The sequence below is a fragment of the Phoenix dactylifera genome, chromosome 12 (assembly GCF_009389715.1).
Source record: "Phoenix dactylifera cultivar Barhee BC4 chromosome 12, palm_55x_up_171113_PBpolish2nd_filt_p, whole genome shotgun sequence".
Taxonomy (NCBI): domain Eukaryota; kingdom Viridiplantae; phylum Streptophyta; class Magnoliopsida; order Arecales; family Arecaceae; genus Phoenix; species Phoenix dactylifera.
The window spans coordinates 7974354-7999159 of record NC_052403.1 but is presented as its reverse complement, the minus strand read 5'-3'; the positions used below and the strand labels follow the sequence as shown (position 1 = coordinate 7999159).

Sequence of the window (24806 nt, the reverse complement as noted above, 5' to 3'; positions counted from 1 at the left end):
TTTCAGTTACACTCGAGATCATAATGCCACACTCAAAATGAACAAAGCAGGTCAAAAGATGTGATTTTGTTTCCTTATCCAATCCCATGCTGGGCTATATAAAATCTGCAATTTTGTAGGATCATAAACTTGTTGAAATATGAGGTCAAATCCTTTAGCTTCTAGTTTTCACCTGTTTTCTCTTGATGATTGTATTCAATCACTCTTTTGCCTAGGATGCTTTGTTGGGTTATCTTGTAACTGTTAGTTGGCACTCTGATCTTCCGCTTGAGTGGGTGTAGGCTTCAATATCAAATATTTAAGATAGTTCTTGAGGTTCAAGATGGGAAAATATGTAAAAACAGGGATGAAGAGGAATGTGCGAGGTCGAGGAGAAGAAAAATGGTTACAGAAGATCAAGGGTATTAAACAAGAGACATGTGATCTATGATTTTCCATATGAGTGTAGGATCTAATATCAAATAATGCAGGATGGTTCCTGTGGCATAGAGTAGGTAGAGCATAAAACAAGTATGAAGAAGCAAGCTGAAGATTTAGGAGTAGAAAATTTTGATAAAATGTATACCAGGGAAAAAAGACCCCTAACCATTTTGGATCAAAGGGGAAAGGGCTACTCATACATTGCATGAAAGAAAAGTAAAGGTGTATATTATGTACTCACTCAAATCTGTGGGAATTTTTACGTAGATAAGAAATATCTCCAAGGAGAAGAGGAGTGATGGTGGCGATGACTTAAGGAAAATGTCAACTATAAAAGAACTGAAAAGGAGTTAGGTGGTAATATGGTTCCCAAAAATATTTTGCACAATCACAATACTCAATATGGACAAAATGTTTCAGATTTTTAATGCATCAACCTGCGATGGAACATCAATAGCAATAAGTTCAACTGTGTCCTGGGGCCATTTTATTTGTTTGAGATAGAGCAAGAATGGAGAGGTGGGGTTTTCCTTTTCCTTCTAAATGAAAAAAGAAGCAGTCACCAAAAAAATGAGAAAAGAAAGGAGGTTAAGACTGAGGAGTCAGTGGTAGAATTGGACTGTGATTCAGGTTGTTCTAGAGATTAAGCCATCACATAGTCCAGTTTGGCATTCTTTTAAGTTTACTGATGAGTGCATTCGGTACTGACACATGCACGCACAAAACTAACCAAAGATGCAGTCAATCCAAATTGGATTTATTAGAGGGCTCACAAAAGGTTGGCTGGAACATATCCTAGATTTAAATATTTATGCCAGCTATCCTTCACTCTAAATTTAAATTTTCATGCAGTTAATCTCGGCCGAGGTGAATCATTGTCTTCATAGCTGATGGTTCTACCTTTTTAGAGTGCCAAAATATATTAGAGTCTTGGTTATCTTGATGCAGCTTAATATGAAGTTTCATTGGGTAGTATCTTTTACATGTTTGGGGTTCATGTTGTGTTGCACTTTTTTGTGACCAAATCTTGTTAGCTAGAATACTGAACAACAAGAATGGTCTGTCACTTTTGAAGCGTAACACTTTGCAATGGCTCGAGCATCATGGCGGTCGGTTTGGCTCTGTTTCTTCTTCAGAAAATGACATTTGCAATCTAAAGTTCTTACAGGACCTTTGTTGGTGTTTTTTAAATTCGATGTGGGCGTGTGTGTGATCTTTTTCTTTGCTCTTGTTGTGCGAACAAGAGCTGAGCAGAGCAAGTGTGGACGAGCCGTAACTACTGAGGTAGCAAGGAAAAAGCACAATCACCTGAGGAATGGGCTTGAATTCACTCATCTTGATTCCTAAGGCTCTCTCTCTCTGTCTCTCTCTCACACACACAGCTGAAATCAGGGGGAGTACAGGAATTGAATCCTGATCACTGGCATCCAACTTTTAATGGCTCTACCAACCAAACTGGTTATCAGACGAAGGCAGTTGTGATAGCTCAAAGTTCTATTTGTAGTTGGAGTGCAGGTATCCCTCGCATTGGATCTAGCTGCGAAGAGATGATTCATGATACATGAACCAATGCAGGTTTATTGGAGGTTGCTTCCTTCGTTAAGCAGCAATCTGAAGGGGTGAGAACATGTACCATTAGCTGAAAAAAGAACAGAGCAGGGCCTTGGTTGAACACAGCGGAGGAGGATGACTCCTTCTCAGACTTTGCCAAATGCTAGAGCGTAATAGGTGCCGCATGCTTGTCGGGTGGACTATACAAGCATGCAAGGCTACTGACCAAATCATAATAATTTCAAAGCAATCATAATAATTCTTCGATCCTCGAAATTAATTTAAACAAGATCTAATCAAATCATTCTCATAATCAATTATCCCAAAGTAACATAACTCAAATTATTTTAATCAATTATTATTATTCAAATTGAATAAAATATTCAAACTAAACTAAACTAGTCTAACTAAGCTATGCTAGAAGTCCAAACAATTACGAATATCTTTAGATGATCTAGCATACTTTTCCAAATTTCAGGTAATCATGATTGAGGATCTGAAAAATAGAAAAAAAAAAAGAATATGAACTACACCAACCGAGTAAGCAATATAATACATCAAAGTGGTATTTAAGCATGTCGAACAAATAAATAATTAAATTACATGATAGTGACTAGGAATAAATTAAATCTCGAATAATATATCTATTTTTTTCAAAAAGTTATTCTTTATAAACTAATATCAAACTCAACATCAAGCAATAGTCGTGTAACCTAATGGCATGGGTAGATAGCATATACAGAATGCATAAGTGCTAGATAGCAGATATCACTATTCTAATCATTGGTTGTTCGGTATTGAAATCAGTTTCTCAAATTACAAGTCAACAAGACTAATGCATCATCTCCATTGGCGGGGCCAGATTATAGCCATGCTGAGAATATACATAAACAGGTTTAATAATTTACCCAATCATATTTTCTAAATTTTATTTTACAATTATATTATAGTACGTAACATATTTTAAAACAATTATGACCTTAAAAATAATATGCTTGGCCCATTTAATCAAATTATAATAGAGATCATAATCAAATTTAATAAACTAATTCTAATTTTTTTAAAGGTTAGAAAATACACTTTAAAGTGTTAGGTTACTTTTTCTTTTGCTTTAAAATTTCACTTCAGTTAGATAGGCCGGCTTCACCTATTCAAAACTATTAAAATCCAACATCAACAACTTTGAAACCCAAAAAAACTGTGAACGGATTAAAATTGACAAAGTAATCCAATTTGGGGCACTACATGTTGTATGGAGTCATAGTCCTAATCTCACCTTCAAGTTTCTCAATATCCAACTTGTCGGTGTGCTTTTATTAAATCAGTACCCCAAAATTTAAGCTTTTTGTCGTTGATTGAAATCAGATACCTAAAAATCAACATCTTAGTTTCTATTCTTGATTAATCGATCTACTACAGAATGATAAACAAACTCTAATATACTCTCAGTAGTAGAAGATTTGAGCATAGAACATTCCTCAAGATCGATAAGTAATCTCAAATTCTTTCAATCAGATGGAGGTATGATATGAGTATAAGCTTCGAATCTAGGAGAAAAGTAATCAACACCGAAATATTCTACATTTCTGAGATACACCAATATTCCACCGGCCCAAGACTCCAGATGCTAGAAAATTTTTTTAGCACAGAAGATAGGAGAACCTACTAATTAAAATGACACAATTACATCCAAATCAGTCAAGATTCAAAAACCCAAATCAGTCAAGAATCAAAAACATTTTTTTCTTTGGCGACAAATTCTTTAACAAGAAAAACCATCCAATTTTTTTCTAATTCAAAAAGATACTATTTCTAACCAGCGGAAAAATAATTTAAATCACCGTACTTTCGTTGTGCACTCTAATTTAAACCACCAATATCGTTATCTCTACAGTTTTGAGAATCTAAACCATTAAACGCTACGTAGCAGTCGTTCCCAACAATATTTTAAAAGACCGTATAACACCCCAATCTTCATGCGCTCCCATGTCAGGCGCCCGGGTCCTCTCCACGGTCCGCCTCAACTCCATCATCGCCGCCCATCTCCGTCACGGCCGCCTGATCGATGCGGCCGGATTGTTCCGAGACAATCCCCATCATCTAGACATCAAATCATGGAATCTGATGCTCTCGGGGTACGCCCGGAACGGATGCATCGAGTACGCCCTGAAGCTGTTCGACGAAATGCCTCATAAGGACGTCGTATCATGGAACACAATGATGGCCGGCTTCAAACGCGCCGGCGACTCGCTCAGTGTGTTCGGTCACTTCTTAGAGATGGTCCGGTCAGGATTGAGGCCCACCGGATCGACGCTGGCCACTGTTATCACTGCTTCAGTAGCCAGCTCCGCGATTGTCCCACATCTTCACGCTGTTGCTATCCGCATGGCATTGGATTCCAATACGTTCGTTGGAACTGCTCTCATCAGCGGTTACGCTAAGTTGAAAGATCCGAATTCTCTCCGTCGGGTGTTCGATGAAATTCGTGTTAAGAATTTGGTATCGTGGACTGCTGTAATTATCGGATACATGGAGCTTGGGAGTGTTGTTGAGGCCCGGCAGGCCTTCACGATGATGCCAGAGAGGAATGTTGTAGCATGGACTGCAATGATCAATGGCTACATCGATAATGACAGCCTCGATGATGCAAAGCGGTGCTTCGATCATATGCCTGAGAAGAATGTGGTTGCATGGACGTCGATGATCAAAGGATATGAGCGCAGCGGGCAGTTTGATGACGCTCTAAATTTGTTCATTGAGATACATAGATGCTGCAGCATCAAGCCAAACCAATTCACGTACTCCGCAACGCTCAGTGTCTGCGCTCGGTGTTGTTCCCTTGTTGCAGGCCAGTCGGTCCATGCACAGCTTTTGAAGTCTGGGCTGCCATTTGATATGATCTTATCAAGCTCCCTTGTGGAGATGTATGGCAAATGTGGGGACATCGATTCTGCGGTCCAAGTGTTCGAGTCTATGAAAGTCCATAATCTTGTCTCATGGAACTCCATGATCGGATGCTACGCAAGGCATGGTCTCTCCAGAAGAGCACTGGAAGGATTCGAGAGGATGAAGGAGGAAGGTGTTCGACCTGATCATGTGACATTCATTTGCGTCTTGACAGCCTGCGTTCATGGTGGACTGGTCAAGGAAGGGGAAAGGTACTTCCGGTCGATGCAGAGGGAGTTCAAGATCGAGCCAAGGATGGAGCATTATGGGTGCATGGCGGACCTGTTGGGTAGGGCTGGACAGCTTGATGAGGCAGAGAGGCTGATCAAAGAGATGCCATTCGAGCCGGACATGGTTGTCTGGGGAGCACTGATCGGAGGATGCAGACTGCACTCCAGTTTGGAGTATGGGTTGTCTGCTGTTGAATCAATCCAGAGATTTGAGAAGGATCACCCAGCAATCTACGCAATGATGTTGGGGGTTTATGGGGATAGGGGGGATTGGAAGAGAGTGGATGAGTTGAAAGAGATTATGGAAAGGGTGGGTGTTCGAAGAAAGCAGCAGGGAACCAGCTGGGTTGAGTCTCCTCTCATCCTGCAGAGGTGAAATTAGAAAGAAGGCTATAAACATCCATTAAATTCAATTGGTGGAGCAGAGGAAAAAATAAATCACCTAGGGTTTCCGGTGAGAGAGAGAGCACACTATGTAATCACAACCAAAACTATCCAGGCTCCTTTTGGAAGTCCCTTCGGTAATAGAGAGACCACCACCCGGCATGTTAATGGCATGACCTGTGCAAATTATGGAAGATAATTAAAGAACAATCTAGCATCATTCAGTAATTAGGGGGGAAAGGAAGAAAAAGAGAGAAGAAAAGGAGAGAAGGAGATACTACCATCATTCATTTAAAGTACAAAATCCTTGTTAAAGAACTGAACTGCATGCAGAGACAACACCAGTTATACATATTAACGTCTCCAACTAACCATAATCTGTGTGACTGTTAGAACACACTACAGAGCAATGTTACAACACAATCACCAGCACTGCTAAAACCAATTGGAAGTCAAGACTAAGGTGACCCATCAGCATGGCCATAAAAGGAACTCTCGACCATATATGAACAAGAATAACTGATAACACTTAGTAAGCTTTTATAACAGCAAAATAATGATCCAATTATACTAATTTGCACTTCTCCAAGAAAACTAAACAGAAACATCAGTCTGATGTTTACAATAGCAAACAGCATTCATGAACTCTGCTACTAAAGCTGTTTATGGGTCAGACCAAAAACCCTGACCCTTCTATTGGGTGATTTTATACACCCCAGATTTCATACAAAAAAATAAAGACAAGAAAACAAGGAAAAACAAAAAGAAAGCCTAGAATTGTACCAGCATATTTCAACCAAATTTGAAGCCACCAGAAGGAACAGAGGACTGGTTAGCTCTGAATTCAAATGCTGTGCCCTCGGCAGATCCCTGCACGACCTGTCCTTCATCATCTTCCTCAACCCAGAACCTCTCTAAGATCTTTATGGTCTTCTCATAGATCTCATTGTTGTCATGGCCCTGCAGATTCTCGATCTTATCTAGCCCCTCGCATCCATCGATCATCTGTGCGTAAGGGTTTATTCCTCCAGTTCTACCCAAGTCTTTCTCAGCCTCACCCACCTTCAGAATGTTCTCAAGGCCCTCGAGGCACACAGTCACAATTCTTGGGTCAGGGCATACCAGAAGATCACATAGTGGCTTAATGCACCCTTGGCTCACCAAAAAGCTGCAAAATGAAAGGCAAAACGGAAAAAAGGTTTTTATCAATTCTGAAACGCAGAAGAATCTGAAGTTATACCTTCAACGTTCCATAATTGCAAGATATTTACTAATTGACAAGTACACAGTCAAGAACAATGCCTAACAACATTGAAGACAATGAAAAATATTCATCTGCTTTCATATCTTAACAGCTTTCAATATCACATTAAAAGTTACCTTAATTAGTGATATGCTATTATCACAAGCAACATAATTCATCTGTCTAACAATGTTCCCAAGGATGAGTATTCATTTGCTTGAACCAAGGTATTAAATTCTATTGGATGAGGTTGTCCTGGCTTTTCCGTGGAACGAGACGCACCGCCATCCCACCCCATCCTAACACTTGGGACGGGATGTTCAAAGACATACCAATCGAGATGTTGGAATAATGGTAGGACGGTACTATCCCGACACTGGGGATGGTACCCTGTCCCGATGTCCCATGGGACATCCAGGACTTGAGTCCTTGGCTTGAATTTTATATTAAAAGTTATTTTGTGACGGGCTTCATCTTATTTTTCTTTACCTTAATGAATTGGGTGTGCCTTCCCCTCATGCAAGAGAGGAAGTTGTCTTCCTTGGTGTATAATCACAAACAACAAATTATGTTTCCTTAATCATGGTGAAAAATATATCAACATATTTTACAGCGACATATACACAATTGGCAACATAGAAATATGTAACATATACTCTACTTCACATGCACTCATTTTGATCATTCAAAAAGATATTTTAAGGAAATAGGGTTGACTTAAAAATAAGTTTAAAAGGTCAATCAAACCTAAATAATAATTTAAATCCACTTAAGAATCTTGTCAACCTACAGATAATTTTCCTTACAAATATATACCAGGTATTAAGGATGGATATTCCATTGTTTAGTTTTCATGTCAACAGCAACCAAACAGCGCGAAAAGGAATACCAAACTACTGATAATTGAGCTCATGCATTAGATTCACTCTGAAAAGGACGCACGGACAACACATTGCAGATCAGCAATTTATTAGCATGCGTAACTGGTCAAGATATTATGTCAGGCCAGCTTAATAGCTCAAAATAGGTAAAAGCACTAATAAGTTCACATGAGAAGCATAACATACTGGATCTGCTCATTGGAACCCCCTGATGTAGTGTTTGATATAGCCCATGCTGCCTCTTTCTTAATGTCAAATTCTGCATGTTGCAGCAGCTGTACTAGAGGATTAATGATGTTTGCATCAATAACAGCCTGTGGCATGGCATGGATCAAAAAAGGTACTTAAAATCAGGGTTTCCTCCAACGAATAATTCACTATACCACTTTGAGGTTTCTTTTTCTGAGGGGGAAAAAATAAAACAAAAGACAAGGAACTGCTTGGTTGAAATGGTCTGACTCCAGCTCGCACATACTTTACCTGGATCTGAGCTCTATTCCCAGCAGTGATGTTTGAAATGGTCCAGCATGCCTCTTTCTTGATGCTTTTTTTATGATTTTGTGTGAGAAGTTGAAAAAGACAACGAAGTGCTTGGTTGTCAATTACAACCTAAGAACGTGCACCACTAGTAAGTCTGAATCTTTAATAGGCAAATTACAGCTAAAGAAATAGTTTAACACCCAGCAAATAAGAATAGAAGAACTCAATGTTATGGGTGTACATACTAAGCTTTGTAGTTGGGAACCCATTTTAACAATAAAGGCAACGAGGAGATGTTCATTGTTCATACACTCCAATATGCCTTCCAAGGACAGCATACTGGAGTACTGAACCTGACACTAAAAAATAACTATCCTTTGTACTGATATAGTCATCTGAGGCGTTGAAATTCCTGAAGTGAAGATGCTATATAAGATTTCACTTTGATGGTGAGTTATTACAGCTGTTTGTTTATCAGGATATTAGACAAGTTCCCCGGTCATAAATCCTAATATATTAATTCAGTGTTCCAGCTTACCCTTATCCTCTTTTCCACAACCATGCTGCCTACCAGTACTCTTTACAGGTACATGATAAATATCAGGACTCGGAGCACCCATACTCCCCCACTGTCACAGAAAAAGCACCAACTTGCAGCAGCATATAAACAGACAGTGGTTTAAAGATTTGTATTGATTGCATTGAGGAAAACTCAAACACGTGATCATGCAGAAAAATCCGATATTTTGAGTATCTCCTAAACATCAGGGGTAACAAACAGATTCAAATCATTTACTCAGAGTCAGTAGGTTCAAACAGATCATATATATTATGCATACATACATATTATATGTGTGTATATATACGTATATATGTATATGTATGTGTGTGCGTGTGCGTATAGAGGTGCACTAGAATCCAGTCCACCGGATTTTAAGTTGGATCAAGTCAGTCCTGACAGATGATGAGGGTCCAACACTGATGATCCAGGCCATTAGATGTGATCTACTACATCCAAAATACTTGCACACCAAAAATTATATGATTTGGAGATCCCAGCATATGCATCAAATCATAAAAAAATGCACTGTTTATGCACCAAGTGGTTAAAAAAATGCATTATCTCATGTTATTTGAACTGGTCAAAAAAGAATAGTTCAAATAACATGAAACAATGTTTATATTTTGCCACACGATGCATAGACTGAGTTTCAGAATTACATGATTTTTGGTGTGTAAGCAATTTAGTGGTAGTAGATCACATTAGCTCAGTCATCAATGTCGGACCGACATCCTCTGTCCAAGACTGATAAATCCGACTTCAAATCTGGTTAAACAGATTCTAGTCCTCTCTCTCTCTCTCTCTCTCTCTCTCTCTCTCTCTCTCTCTCTATATATATATATATATATATATATAGATATATATATATTCATATATATATATATAGATATATATATTCATATATATATATATATATATAGATATATATATTCATCGATCTATCTATCTCTCTATCTATATATATAGGCCCAAAAATTGTGGCAGTGAGCTACAGCATGAAGTATAGCTATACCAATTCTGCAGGAGAGTAAACAATTGCCATCTAGTTTGCATCCTAATAATATGCAAACCTGAGTCTGAGCATCATCTCCAGTGACAATATTTCCCACTGTCCTAAGAGCAGGTATAAGAACTGTAGGAGATGGATGACTGAAGGAGAACCATTAATTGTCAGTAATGGTAAAAACAATACACAAAGGAACAAACAAAACAAAGAAGTGAATGGATAGCTCTTACAGCAGAAGCTGAATGAGCCTTGGGCAGACACCAGTCTCTATCACAGCTTGAATTTTGTCATTAGTTCCATCAGAAAGATAAGATAGTGCCCAACAAGCATCTGTTAGGACTTCTTCATCTGTTGAGTGAATAAGGTGCCGAAGAACAGGGAGTGCAACCTTTGTCTGGTATGACCAATCAGAAAGGTCGTTTAGCAGAATTGCACTGAAAAGAAAACATTAAGATTTTTTCTCATGGGTATCAATGACACTTAAAAAAGCCCCACACCTGATCAAATGGTGCTGGAGGCTTCCCACGGCAAAAGTTGGATAGGGACCATGTAGCATTCCTCAGCATCGATATTTTTGCATTTTCATTTAACTGAGCCAGTAATGGTAGGAGAGCACCATGACCAAGAACAAAGTCCCTACAACTTGGTGAGTCACCGGCAACATTACCCAGGGCCCATACAGCCTGTTTAAAGGTTGGAAGATAATATAATATTACCAGATATTCTAGAAGAAAATGAGGGTTTTGAATTATAGTTAGTCTATAGATGATCATACAGAGAAGAAACATAAATAACAAAGCAATTAACCTGCTCTCGAACATCATCATTAGGAGAGCTCAAAAGTTGCACAAACTTTGGAACAGCACCATGATCAATGACAACATGGGTATGCTCTGAAGTCCCAGAAGCCACATTAGTCAATGCCCATGCTGCCTCAAACTGCAAAAATTTAAATACATCAGTTATGAGATTACCAAATACAACTACCAAGTGAAATATAGCTTATCATTGGTATAAACTAGTAAAGATACACCATACCTGTAATTGTGGCATATCATGTCTTGAGAGAAATTCCACAAACCTGGGAACAACCCCTGTCTTGATGACCTCTTCAATAGGTGGACTCCTTTCTAGAAACATATTTAATTGTTTATCAACAACAGAACCTGTCCAGGCCCCAATAGATAACAAGCATATTCTCTTCAGCATATGTAGACATACCAATTGAAAGAAGTTTCCTGAACTGGGTAGTTGCTTCCAACTGCATAGCAGGATCATTGGACCATACTCCTTGCACCATTTCAGGAAGGTTTTCCAACTGCAGAGTACATAAAGCAGAAATTTTAACTGAGAGAGATAAGAATGATCAAATATTTGAGAGTTAGGTGCTACTTGATCACCTCTTCAATAATTGCCCAAAACAATTTTCCTCCTTTCCCAACCAACATATTTCAAAATTCAAACTGTTTTCAAATTGATTACATTTGTAAAAACAAAATAAAATAAGTTTTTGAACCAATCTTATGGGTATAAAAGGTTTAAACTAAAAAGATAAGCCAAAGAATTATGATGAAGTTACTTTTTGAATTGTAGATGCCCCTACATTATTACAGAATCAAAATACTCATTATTACTGAAAGATAAATCATGGTATTCACTCTCACTGTCCTTCCTACAGTACGATTTCAAGGTTAATAGTCTCTGTGATAGCACTTTTTCCTTCCAAAAATATGACATAATCAGCCATGACGCATCTAAGCCACCATGATTGGTGTGTAACTCACTAAGTACAGCAAAAAAAAAAAATGTTAATTGTAAAACTTTACAACTGGAAGGCACACCATAGATACTTGTATTATTAAAAAGGCTTCCAAAAATATGTCATAATCAGGCATGATGCATAGAATCCACAAGGATAGGTGGGTAAATCACCCAGTACAGCAAGCAATGTCAACTGTAGTACTTTACAACTGAGAGGCACATAGATATTTATATCATTAAAAATGAAGAAAAACCCGTGCCGCATCTGCTGCCACCTATGCGAGGCAGATTTTGAGGGCTGACCACCTGATGATCGAGGGTGACCCAGCAATAGTGATCGGCTGGATTTGCAGTCAGACGGAGGGTGGTGCTGCCCACCCGCTCCTGCTTGATATCCGGTGGAGTGTGAGCGGATGCACATCTTGGGCGCCAAGCATGTCTATTGTAAAGCAAACAGCGCGGTGGACTAGGTGGTCTTATTTGTAGCGGAGCACTCGAAGGCGTTCTCTGGACCAATACCCTAGCTATTCCTATTGCATTGAGCCACATTTTGTTTTCTGACTTTATTGGATGTATTCATACTAGGCATGTATGATCTATCCACCTTAGCAAAAAAAGAAAGAAAGAAAGAAATAAGCATGGCTGTCATCTCCAAAAACTGCACAAGCAGTTCAGCTATTGACAGAATTTTAACACCGTCAAAAATCTTCAATTTAATTTGCATGTGAATTTGTTGCAAGACTCAATAAACCACAAAGCTAGTAGGGTTATACGCAATCCACGCAACAACAATTGACTATAAGTCAAGGGAATTAAAATAAAAGTGGTGAAAAATAGTTCTGCCATCAAAATCAAAAAAGTGCCACAAAACTACGAAACATGCCTAGTATTAAGTAGGTTGCCAACTAAGGATGGCTAAACTATGGTGAAGCGGTAGGTTCAGGGCGTATCAAATTGGATTAGTCGAGGACCGGCATGGTTCAGGCAATTTAATTAAGACCTAGGCCAGTTCACTTAAACTCCCCCCTGGCTCTGCTAGCTCACGATTTGATTCCACTCCCCCCCAACCGATATTCGAGGGTCCGAGAGCTCCCTCCCTCTCTCGCTCGGGTTAAGGTTTCCTCAACCCTCCCCCTTCCTCCGTCACTCCCTCCCTCCTTTCCTCTCGCTCGCTCGCTCAATTTAGGGTTAGTGTTTTCCTTGGTCCTCAACCTTCCTCCCCTCAATCTTCCACTCTCTCCTTTCTCCCTCTCCAGCTCTCCTTATTTCGGTACGCCCTAGAATAGCACAATACAGACTCATGCTATGCCAAACCGGTCACTGGCTGGTATGCCTTCTGATATCGGTATGGCGAACCTTACTGCCAACTATTATATCATATTTATTCTACCACATAAAAGTAAATCCCCATGCATCTTCATGGCTCAAACTCCAATCTAGGGAGCCTACCCTCCTACTCTTCTAATTTTACCCTCTGATTTTCTTTATTATTAAATTTTACCCTTTTGAAAAGGTTGAAGCTAATAAATGAACTTAACATTCTTTCTAAATCTCTCTATTATGAGCAAGGTCTAATAACCTGATTTCAGTTGGATAATGTGGAGTTTCTATTTCAGTTAGTTTGGAGCAAGGAATGCTGTACCGGCCCGTACCGGCCGGTACAAACCGGTCCGGTCCTTGACCGGTACCGGAAACAGATGAAAACCGGTATTATCTGGTTTTCATCTGCGAACCGGCCGGTACGGACCCCGGCCGGTTCACACCGGTACGGTTTTTTTTTTTTTTAAGAAACCACAGCGCTTCGCGCTGTGGCTTTCAAAACCACCGCGTCGCGCGTGGTTTCAAAAACCACGCGTCGCGCGTGGTTTTAAGGGAGAAGTGGCCCACGGGCCACTTCTTTCCCAAAAAAAAACTTTTTTTTTTTTTTGGGAACCACAGCGAGGCGCTGTGGTTCCTGAAACCACCGCGTGGCGCGTGGTTCCTGAAACCACCCGCCGCGCGTGGTTCCTGAAACCACCCGCCGCGCGTGGTTCCTGAAACCACCCGCCGCGCGTGGTTCCTGAAACCACCCGCCGCCGCGTGGTTCCTGAAACCACCCGCCGCCGCGTGGTTCCTGAAACCACGCGCCGCCGCGTGGTTTCAGGAACAACGCGGCGGCGCGTGGTTTCAGGAACCACGCGGCGGCGCGTGGCGCGCGTGGTTTCTGAAACCACGCGCCGCCGCGTGGTTTCAAAAACCACGCGCCGCGCGTGGTTTTAAGAAGGAAGTGGCCAACGGGCCACTTCTTTCAAAAAAAAAAAAAAATGCTGTGGCCGACAGGCCACAGCTTTTTTTTTTTTAATGGGAAAGGAAGTGGCCTCCGGCCACTCCTTCCCATAAAAAAACAAAGGAAGTGGCCTCCGGCCACTTCTTTCCCATCAAATCAACGACAGAAGTGGCCGAAAGGCCACTTCTTTTCTGTTAATCTTGGATTAACAGCACGAAGTGGCCGAGAGTCTCGGCCACTTCTTAAGCCTCTCGTTCGGTTATAAAAACCGGACGAGGCTCTGTCCAGACTCCAAACAAATTGAGGTTCTAAAATTCAGGAGTGAGTCTCTAAAGAGTAATCAGAGACGGAAAGATTTGAGAGATAGCCCACAAATTGAGGAGGAGGTCCTGCCCAAAAAATCCAGCGGAGACTATTTAAGGTGCGGTTTTTTATCCTATATTATTTCATTAATTTTGTTAATAATTTACTTAAAAAAATAGTTTATAAATTACTTAAATAATAAGATAATGCAAAAATTTACTTTATTAGCTTAATTTTTTGATAAGTTGTCCTTTTATGATAGAAATGGAGCCATCAAGAAAAACGAACCCTGCAAAGCGTGATATTGGCTGGTCTTATGGGCGAAGACTTGGAAGTGAGGGGCAACGACACCAGTTTCAATGCAAGTTTTGCGACAAGGTTTTCAAGGGAGGAGGGGTAACCAGGTTGAAGCAACACTTAGCCGGAAATTCCGGTGAGGTTGCTACGTGCCGAAATTGTCCTAACGAGATTCGTGTGCTGATGAGGCAGAATCTCGCTGAGGCCAAAGAAGCGAATGAGATGGCTTCCAAGAAGAGGGCGGAGGTCGATCGCCAAGCGGCAGAGCCACCTTCCTATCACTCTAGGGAGCCAGAGGAGGTCGAGGATCTAGATGAGGAGGAGGCAGATATTCAGGCGGCCATGCATGCAAGCCTGGATGATCAGTGGCAGCAGGAGGAGGTGGCCAGGCATAGGGCTCTATTTGGGCCCCCTGCATACGAGTCGGGCGGCGGTTCTCGAAGCACTAGACAAGATCCAGAGTTCTTGAGGACAACTTCAGTAAGGGAGGGCGTCGGCAAAGAACGTGGCCGGATTGCATCTATGCTGGGTAGTTTTGGTAGCCGAAAGAAGTCATCTAGAGGAATTCCAGAAGGAGCGACAATTCATGATGTAGATCCGCATGCTCTCCCCAGTAGAGATTCAAGGCAGCAGAGGGTAGACACAATGTGGATGAAGGATAAGAAGAAAACTATGTGGCGAGCTATTGGATCCTGGTTTTACTTCAGCCACATCCCAGCGAATGTGGCAGACAATACATACTACAGGTCTGCCATTGCCGCCATACAAGCTGCCGGTCCCGGTGTAGCTCCTCCAGGCCCGAAGGATATATACGGTGAGCTTCTTGACAACAATAAGGAGGAGCTGGAGAATTGGATTGACTCCTACAAAAGCAAGTGGCCCATATATGGACTAACCATCATGTGCGATGGTTGGACCGGTCCGACCAGGCGGAGCATCATCAACTTCCTGACATACTGTGATGCTAAGACCTTCTTCCACAAGTCGATTGATGCTTCGGCTTATGTGCACAACACCTCGTACATGCTGAAACTTATGGAGGATGTGATTGATCTGGTAGGAGAGGAGAATGTCGTGCAGGTCGTCACTGATAATGGGCCGCAATATAAGGCTGCCGGGCAGGTCTTGATGGAGCGGCGGCCACATATTTTCTGGACCCCATGTGCTGCACATTGTATCGATTTTATGTTGATGGACATTGGAAAGATCCGTAGGGTGCAACAAACGGTGGAGACAGCCCAACGCATTACGAGGTATATTTATAACCATAACTGGGTTCTTTCATTGATGAGAAAGTATGCAGGGGGAGAGATTCTGAGACCAGAAGTCACACGGTTTGCTACCAACTTCATCGCACTTGATAGCATACTCGAGAAGAGAGGAGCCCTACGTCAGATGTTTGCCAGTCCCGAGTGGTATGATAGTAGATATTCTTATGCCGGCACTGAAGGGAGCAAGATAGAAGACTTGGTGACGAGATAGCCATTCTGACAGCGGGCTACCACAATAGTCAAGCCTATCAAACCATTATATGAAGTGCTGCGGGCCGTAGATAGCGAGATCTACCCCCAGATGGGATTTTTGTATCACATGATGGTCAAGGCAAAGGATCAGATTATGGAGGCAGATCCAGCACATGGCCGGTCATACATCAACATCATTGAGCAACGGTGGGGAGCGCAAATGGGTACGGAATTACATCTAGCAGGTAAACTAAGATATAATTATAGTGACAATTATAGTGATGGATATAATTATATAATTATGCTAAGATAGTCTCGTATATGTGCAGCATACTACCTAAACCCCCGGTTTCAGTACAGCATAGATGGAATTGGTATGGATGAAACACTTCTGGATGCTTTGCGTAATGTGATTTACAAGATGGAGGCAGATCCAGAAAAAGCGGCCCTATGTCTTGAAGAGGTAATTATGATTTAGTAATTACCAGCATGTGTAAGTATATCAGCATCTTCAATTATTAACATGATTTTCTTATGCTTATTTTTCACAGAGCAAATTATTTAGAGAGGGCAGCTACAGTTTTGGCCAACGAGCGGCTGTCGTCAGCAAACACAATATGAATCCAGGTATGTGACACATCAGGAAAACATTCACCTGGTGTTACTTAGTTACTATTATGAAACTATCATATATGTAATTTTCATAAATATTTTTGCAGCTGAATGGTGGGTGCATTTTGGCGGATCCGCGAGAAATCTAAAGCGGATAGCTATCCGGATCCTCTCCCAAACAGTCTCCTCTAGTGGATGTGAGCGCAATTGGTCCACCTTCGCCCTTATCCACAGCAAACAAAGAAACCGTTTGACGCAAAAGCGCCTCAACGACCTTGTTTATGTGCATTACAATTTGCGGTTGAGGCTAAAGTGCATCCAAGAGGAAGTGGAGCTCAAGTATACAGATCCGATTTACGGGTCCTTCACCGCTGATGACGATGATCCACTACTCGGCTGGCTTGTAGGCCAGCAGCAGGAGCCCGAGCTTGACGAGCCAGGATCGCCTCCACGACCAGCTACCTTCATAGCCACCGAAGCTGGGGTCGATCCAGAGCAATGGGCTGAGCGCAATATTCCACGCACTCCCAGAGCTGATCAGCCGTAGGCACAGGGGAGCCAGATAGAGAGGGCCAGGAAAGGAAAACAAAGAATCCCAATGGAGAGTGTCGAGGAAGAGACTTGGACTAGCAGCGATGAAGGTTCTGGTGGTGATGGATCTTCTAGCCATGGAGGGAGCGGAGGACAGTATGGTACTCATGAGACACAGCCGGAGGGTGGTCTTTATTTCACCGGTGAGTCCCAATTTATGGGTGTTACACAGGATACGGACCACGGTCGACCACCTGATAGATATCGTGAGGATATTATTGGATATAGAAGACGGGCTCCTCGAGGTCGTTCAGGAAAACAGGATACGACTGCAGATCCGACAACATACGGATACGGATTCTATTATCCACAGCCTCAGCCTGACGAATACGGATATGGTGCATTGGATTTTGCTTCCGCCATATTTGGATGGGCCCCTACACAATCAGAGGACACCTCTCAGAGCCAGAGCGTGAGCGAGAGATCCGACAGTTCTTATAACCTGGCGCGCGTTCCTTCTGATTGGGTTGATTTGCCTCCTCCTGATTATACTTATGATCCAGATATCTACGAGAGCCATCGGCACTCGTCCCGATTTTAGATATCCTAGAGTACTTTAAATGTATGTAAATGATTGTATCTTAATTTGAAGATATTTTATGTGTATGATTTTATCATTTGGAACGGGAGGAAAACATAACATGCAATCATGCATCATATATGTTTCAAATTTCAACCCTAAATTTAAATATGAAAATATCAAAAATCATGAAAAAAGTAATAAAAAAACATCAATTTTCACTTAATTTAAGATCCAACAGAGACAACATTAAAAAAAAAAAGTCTGGCTCGCGGTAACGGCCGGTACGGTACCGGTCCGGACCGGTACGGCGGACCTTGGTTTGGAGGTTTCAGCATTTTCACTTCAAGCTTCAGAAGTTCAGGTAAAAATATAGGAAAAATTCAATTAAAAAAAAGATAAGGTTATTTCACAAAATTTTGGAGTAATTTGTTATAGATAGGTTCTTTATTCATATAGTTTTGCAATTGTAGCCTGAAGTTAGTATTGTGTTAACTATAGTTCATAATAGTATATGTGAAATATAATTCATAAAGAATATTGATATTTTGTATTCCAAAGATATATTTATATATATAACTTCTTTAAGGAAAAAATTCTGTTTTTGGAAAATTTATGATACTTAGCAATTGTGAAACATTTCAGCAGTCAGCATATTCAAGTCTTTTCCTTCATCAATTTTTGGAAGAACGTGCAAATATATGGAGTTTTGGGCATTCTTTCTCACATATTGGAAGTTATTAACTAAATGCATGTAGTTGTAGAAAATTATATTTCATATTAAAAAAATATTGTTGTGAACAATTATTTCCTATTTAATTGTTCCCAATGGTATTATAATGGGGTGTTAGTAGTGGCCTCAACCTGGTAAGTATTGCACTCATCACCAACATAGGGTCTCAAAGAAGCATCCATGGCTACTTGTGGTCAGTGTTGTGTGAAAAAGGATTATAATTTAAAACCACTCACTTTAAGCAGACAACGAAGAATGAGTTTCAAAGTTCAGTTTCAGCTTACTTCCAAGTGAAACCAATCAATTCGGTCAAAATGACTAATTTCAGCCAAAAATTCAACTGATACATGCCCATCATTTGGTGAATCAAATCTTGACCATTCATCATATGCTAAAATATCATCTGCATTGCATGTGATCGGATTGCAATGATTAATAAAATCTTGTGCAGCATTATTCATATAATTTTAAAAGAAAAGTGATAAATAATGTGATCACAACCATCAACATCTTCTTTTTAATTGGACGAGTCCAATGGAATCATGGGTATCCATATTAGCAATTGTGCATTGCACGTGGCTAGTCGCTAGTAGCTTATAAGACATTTGCAGGCAAGATGAGCTTCCAATGAAAAGGTTTAAAATTGAGAGCCACAAATGGTTCTACAGAAGCAGTTTTCAAATCAAGCCCTTACAAGGGATTGCATAATCCCTGTATAGCACGTTAACCAGGTCTTGGCCTGCATAAACAAAACAAGGTGACCACTTCCTGGCTCAGATAAAGGAGGTGTGGGAAGGGACTTGCATTGGGCGTAAGCTTGAATTCCTTGGGCTAAAAGGTACTGAAGGCTCTCAATGGTGAGTTGAACATACTTGAAATTTGATGTCACATGGAATTCAAATATTTTACCAATTCTATGATTCTATCTAAAGCAACAACACAAGTAGGAAATCAACATTAATTCACCGTTGATCTTTAATTGGAAGTTGATAAGCATAAAAAGAAAAGGAGATGAGACGATGATGAGTATATCATGTTGTTGGATGAGAAATCGAGTTGATTTATTCAAAAAAAGACAATATAGTTTTTTGGAAGATAAACGTCAAATGATGGTCTAGGAGGACCCGCATTCTATTATTATAGTATTTTATTGTAGATTTAATAATTTGGTCCAGAAAGGTCTCCAAATCTTGCTTGGGCCTAAATTTGTTTCTAGCTCTTATAGTCTTCCTATAGTCTAGGAGGCTGCATCTTATCTACTTGATAATGGATTAAGACTCATGTTTATTCTCTTTTTTCTCCTTAATAATGACTATTTATTTATAGACCATAATCAACACAATTTCTAAATGTTTGCTTCAGAAATCCTTTAATGCACATTCTTGCTAATGATTACATCTTCAGGTAATGCTGACTATGCAGATGGACATTTAGATCTTACAACAGAACTTGTTTATGCTATGTTATGCCTTCTCATCTTTCATAAAACCCATTGACAAAAATCCAAGCCCCACCGTCAATGAGGTCTCCTCAAATCTTCGTCATGCATACACTAAACATCTACAGTCCTTCGCCACTTATCCTACTCCTACTCTTTCTTTCAGAAAATCATACTTTCATTCCTAAATTGATCGTGCATTCATTTGGCACTCTCATCTTTGTGATGTTTATTTCTGTGCAATGACCCTTTGCCTGCCCAATATTCTGATCTATATAAAATTAACTACCCTCCTTTGCTCCTTCAAAATTTTCCTCAAGTCTCAAAAGCATAAGGAATTACACAGAATACCAACATCATTTTCTCAACTATCCATGGTACTCCGACCTACCTCACCATCATTCAATCATATAGATGCAAGATAGTTAAATATTAGGAAGGGTATTCTTGGCCATTGATAATTGTTTAGGGCCATATTTTCATTTTTCTTCCCCTCAAAAATGCATTCCATATACTCTATTTGTCTGCTTTTATTCCATTATAAAAATTTAGAATCTTATCCTCCAACATTTAACTCTAGCATTTGAGAACCAATGTTGTTAAGAATGAGATCGGACCATGAACTGTAGAGGGGGATAGATTGGATCACATCATAGATTGAATGCAAATAATAAGATTTTTTTTCTTTGACTTGTACATTGTTTTAAAATTGTAAAAAAAATAATTAGGAAACCCAGTTAGATTTTTTACTTGGATTGCATCAACTATAAAGTAGATGAATGAAGAATAGAAGGCCATCTATATAACCAGTCTAGTTCCCACCATCATAAGCCCATATATAGCACATCTAACGAAACAAGCATCATGTTTGATTATTCAAAAATATTTATATACAACCTATCAATTCAATTATCCTTTTCTACTCCCAAATCTTCTTTCATTAAAATGTTTTAGAAGTTAAAAGCTCTACCAAGTTTGTTAATTTACATGTTTGGGCATATTAGAGAAAACTAAATAATTTTAAAAAGCCATAAAGGAATTCTACATGATTTAATATGTAAATAACATGATCAAGTTAGAACTTATGATCCAAGGGATTGCGTAACACATAATATAGATTTACATTTTATGATCGTAGACCAAAGATGTTAATTTGACCACAGAGAAATAAAATTGATACACAGGACATACGTGGTTTTGCTGAAAAGAAACAGGCTTTGGCAGGGCAAACTGACAGAGATCCAGCATAATACAGTATGGTCCCTCATGATCTCATTATAAATATAATGCAATCTCATCACAGTCATGTCAGACATGTCCAAGCCTAATAATTTAACAGGCTCCAGAGCATAAACAACAAATGCTGCTCATAATAGATACGAATTCCTTCTGTAAACTACATGAGATACTGCTATATCACATTCATGATCCTAGTTTCATGCAGACCAGGTCAATACAATTGAATCCAGATATATCCAGTATTATTTACCGAGTACAACCAAAGCCAACGCAGGATGAAATCAGAGGAACCCACAGTACGAACCAATGCACATAAAAAAACCAAACTAAATTCAAATAAGAGGCATTGATCGTTAGATGAATCAAATTGATACTCCAATTTCAGAGCAAACAAAGCCAATCACGAAACAAGCAGGAAATGCAAAGGGCAAAAAATTTATGAAAAAAGGAAAGACTGGGTGATGAATGGACAGACCTTCTTCTCGATCCCGGCAGGGTGATCGATCTGGGCAGCGACGGCGGCGGCGGCTGCAGGCTGGAGGAGGGCCTCGCGGCGCTTCTTGAGGAGGTTGTCCTCCCGCTTGCTCTTCCGGATCTCGACGAGGTTGTCCTCCCGCCTCCGCCGCGCCTCCTCAGCGTCGACCCCCGTCTTGTAGGCCTTCTTCCGGACCTCCGTCCGCATCGTCGGCTGGAGAGACATCGCTAGTCCCCTCCTCCTCCTCCTCCTCCTTCCCCTCCTCACCGATTAAAACCTAATGAAGATCGATATTGCGATCGAAATCGAGATAGAGTGGGAGAATGGCAGAGAGAATTAGGGTTTCTTAACCTCAAATTTGGGTGTTTTAGGGTCGAGATTTTTGAGAGAGAGACTGAGAGAGGAAATGGCCGAAAAAGCGCGAGAGCAGAGGGTGGTAATTAGTAGCAGGAACCTAAGGAGGAGACGAATTTAATAAATTTCCATATAAATTGCAATTTATGAAATTGAATAAATACTTCTGTTATTGTACTTTTCTTTTTTTTTTTAGTTCGCCATTCTAGTTTTGATATATGCAGGAGGATGGTATATCGGCGGCACCACAATCATAAAAGCAGAACTCAGGACGGCATGAAAGCGCGTCACTTGTGTAAAGAGCATCCTAGAGGCTCGCGAGATCATTTTGAAAGGAGACTCCGCTATGGTGATCGATTGGATTTAGGACGCTGAGCGACATGTAGACGACCATTTTTTTTCTTAGCGATATACGGCGAATGGAAAGAGACTGTGACTCCTTTCAGGTTGCTCATATGTACCGAGAGGCAAATAGGACGGCTGATTGGGTTGCTTCTTTTGTTGCCCATCACTCCGAAGAAATCTTATGGATATGGTCTAAGATTATCACCCATCTTTTTGCCACGTATTGTATCTTCGCTCAGTTGGTTGCACTCACGCCAGATTAACATGAGTGACCATTCTACCAAAATATATATATGCAGCCTTACTTCAACTATTCTTGCCCCTTGTTCTTAATATACTTGTTAGCCTTAGGGTGTCATCTTCTCTCTTCTTTGTCTTTTATTGGCCCAAGCAAAGGAGGCTCTTGTGCTGCATCAAGAAGCCGGAGCTAGAATGCAAATCAACCAGATGCACATAATAAAAAAATATGACATTGGTCCATGAAGTTAAATGAATGGAGAGTGTTGACTCTGTCAAGTAAACTTTCTCATGACCTACATTAGGGCTAAGTTGTATCAATTTGCCAGTCATCTATTAAGTGCGAATGGATTAACCAAATCATATATTGTCACATTTGATTGCCTTGACAGTCAAAAACAGCAAATAGAGGCTTGTTTCAAATTTCAGCTGCCCAAGAACTATCAGTGTGTGTAATAGGACCGCAAGCCAAGTCAAAAATCTCATGAGGAAATCATCTTAGGTTAGGCTGATGAATCAAGATAGGTCCATGCTTCCTAAAATTATGTGAAGTTGCATGCCTGCAAGATTACATGAATCAAAACTCTTTTCTTATTGGATCAAACATGATCCCAATATCTTCTACAAATCCATGATTTTATTTAATGCATAATTTGTTAAAGATCTAGGGTTATGTTGGTGCAGATAATATGGACCCAGAAAGGGTATAATGATGCTCTTAACACCCAAGAACAGTTTCTACCTGGATGGGCTTTGAATTGTGTTGTGGGATTGCTAAGGACTGGATGTATGGCAAGCACTATTTTTCATTGGCATATTGGTACTAATGAGGCTACAAAGCCATGTCTAGATGATAGTGAACATAGGACCAAACTTCTCCTATTTAATCTTGAACTTGAGGATTTAAACTCGAGTAGCTTAGTTGTTTCTTCTAATTAACTTTTTGGGTTATTATTTTGAGACTCGATTCAAGCAAGCTAATAAATAGATTAGTTGCATTGGCATCCTGTGTTAGATGGTTTAGATACTGAAATATGAGTTGAAAGTACATGATCCTGACTTTTGCTTTCTGCAAAACATGCCAATAATTGAGATCAAGGACATTAGCTCATGTAATTGAAAAGAGATAGATGAGTCATTTCCATCAGGATGTAACTAGATAGCATCACTCAGGACCCCAGTTTCTCTTCAAAAACCTACTCTAAGGTAAAATAATTTAGAAATCAAAATTTCCATGGTAATCACATTGAGACAAGTATTCACAAGCCACATCAAATACCTAAAATTCTAAGCAATATTGTATCAAGTGCCTTCAGGTGAACCAAATCATGTAATTTTTATATTGAATATCTTGAAAGCAAAGTCTTCTAATACCAAACAGCAAGAAGGCTAGTTTCCAGTACTTTGACCAAGAATACAACCAGGTATGATGGGATTGCAAGTTAAGTTTACACAAATATTTGCTGTACACAGTATCTTTTTTAAGTGGATGATGTACAAAAATCTCATATTCCCTTGAGCTTGACACTCATATGGCCAAATATCATGTTAAGGGAGGCTTGTGCCATGGTTCTTGTTGCAAGTTTGGACAATGCAATGTAGGCCCATGCTTCTCTGATTTTGTGAGGTTGGATGCCAAGGTTTTAAGTTTACATGAATCAAATCTTTTTGCCTCAGGAGTCAAATATGAATCAAATCTTCATAAAATGTTTTGATTGGTCAGTGGGTCAAATCTAGATCCTAAATCTGAATCCGAAAGCTCATTAGGTTGGATTTTAGACATGGTCAAACCCATACTTGCGTAATAGAAGAACATTAAGCCACCAATAGTTTTAATCAAAATCTAGTCCTTGCTCAAAAACCAAAACCAGACATTTTAAGTGTTTCTCAAACATTATAATATCAAAAAATGTGTGCACATTCATCTAGGATGCTTTCTCCATTGATAAACTTAAACAAAAATGAGAATTTATTATTTTTCAAAAATATCAACTCACTAGGATCCAATGTCGCCATTAATTTGATCTAAGCCTAGTGTCTTAGTGTCAAATTGCTCCTCCTTCTACCATCCAAGCCGACATAAATCAATCTCCTACATCTTGACTTCAGCCTTGCGCATGAATGCCGTATCTCCTTGTCATGCAAACCTTCTCCGGTAGATATTTCATATCAAAATCACCTCGAACAATTTTATTCTCTTTCTTTTCTGAAAAATTGTCTTGATCCGTCAACCTCGTCGATCAATTCATTGCTGGGACTGCTCCCAAACTTCTTCATTTGGTGTGGTCCGTTATGTTTACTCTGTTTTCTTAGTCTATGATGAAGTAGCTAATCTATGAATATATTTATTTCTTACTCTATTCTTTCTAGTTCATCTTGTGCTTTCTGTCCAACATGACATGCCAATGACCCAATTATACTAGTTTTCACCAGAATTGTTACACCAAAAATTAGTTGTCCAGAGCAGAC

At 39.9% G+C, this 24806-nt stretch overlaps 2 protein-coding genes and 1 long non-coding RNA gene across 5 annotated transcripts; 2 read left to right on the top strand and 1 right to left on the bottom strand.

The window, feature by feature from the left end:
- Positions 1-3640: 3640 nt before the first annotated feature.
- Positions 3641-5704, top strand: LOC103719328 (pentatricopeptide repeat-containing protein At4g02750-like). Its single transcript, XM_039132541.1, has one exon. The coding sequence runs from the start codon at positions 3958-3960 to the stop codon at positions 5521-5523; it is 1566 nt and encodes a 521-aa protein (XP_038988469.1). The 5' UTR covers positions 3641-3957; the 3' UTR covers positions 5524-5704.
- On the bottom strand, positions 5474-21867 carry LOC103719308 (importin subunit alpha-like). Of its 3 annotated transcripts, none has more exons than XM_039132539.1 (11): positions 21402-21867; positions 10925-11021; positions 10742-10833; positions 10511-10642; positions 10201-10386; positions 9934-10097; positions 9768-9846; positions 8136-8264; positions 7842-7969; positions 6315-6699; positions 5474-5708 (listed from the first exon to the last, which is right to left on the bottom strand). In XM_039132539.1, the coding sequence occupies exons 1-10, from the start codon at positions 21624-21626 to the stop codon at positions 6324-6326; spliced, it is 1608 nt and encodes a 535-aa protein (XP_038988467.1). In that variant the 5' UTR covers positions 21627-21867; the 3' UTR covers positions 5474-5708; positions 6315-6323. The 3 variants fall into 3 exon arrangements, with proteins under 3 accessions (XP_038988467.1, XP_038988468.1, XP_038988466.1); XM_039132540.1 differs by lacking the exon at positions 5474-5708 and adding an exon at positions 5837-5854; XM_039132538.1 differs by lacking the exon at positions 5474-5708 and having other exon boundaries at positions 6048-6699; positions 21402-21866.
- On the top strand, positions 16215-16549 carry LOC120112745. The gene is made up of 3 exons (XR_005514416.1): positions 16215-16256; positions 16345-16420; positions 16513-16549. It is a non-coding gene; the product is annotated as an uncharacterized LOC120112745 (long non-coding RNA).
- Positions 21868-24806: the final 2939 nt, after the last annotated feature.

Coding starts and splice junctions, on each gene's coding strand:
- LOC103719328 (XM_039132541.1), top strand. CDS start 3,958: ATGTCAGGCGCCCGGGTCCTCTCCACGGTCCGCCTCAACTCCATCATC.
- LOC103719308 (XM_039132539.1), bottom strand. CDS start 21,626: ATGTCTCTCCAGCCGACGATGCGGACGGAGGTCCGGAAGAAGGCCTAC. Junction 8,265..9,767: donor GAGATGATGCTCAGACTCAG/GTTTGCATATTA, acceptor GCACGTTCTTAG/GTTGTAATTGACAACCAAGC. Junction 6,700..7,841: donor GGTTCCAATGAGCAGATCCA/GTATGTTATGCT, acceptor TTCATTTTGCAG/CTTTTTGGTGAGCCAAGGGT.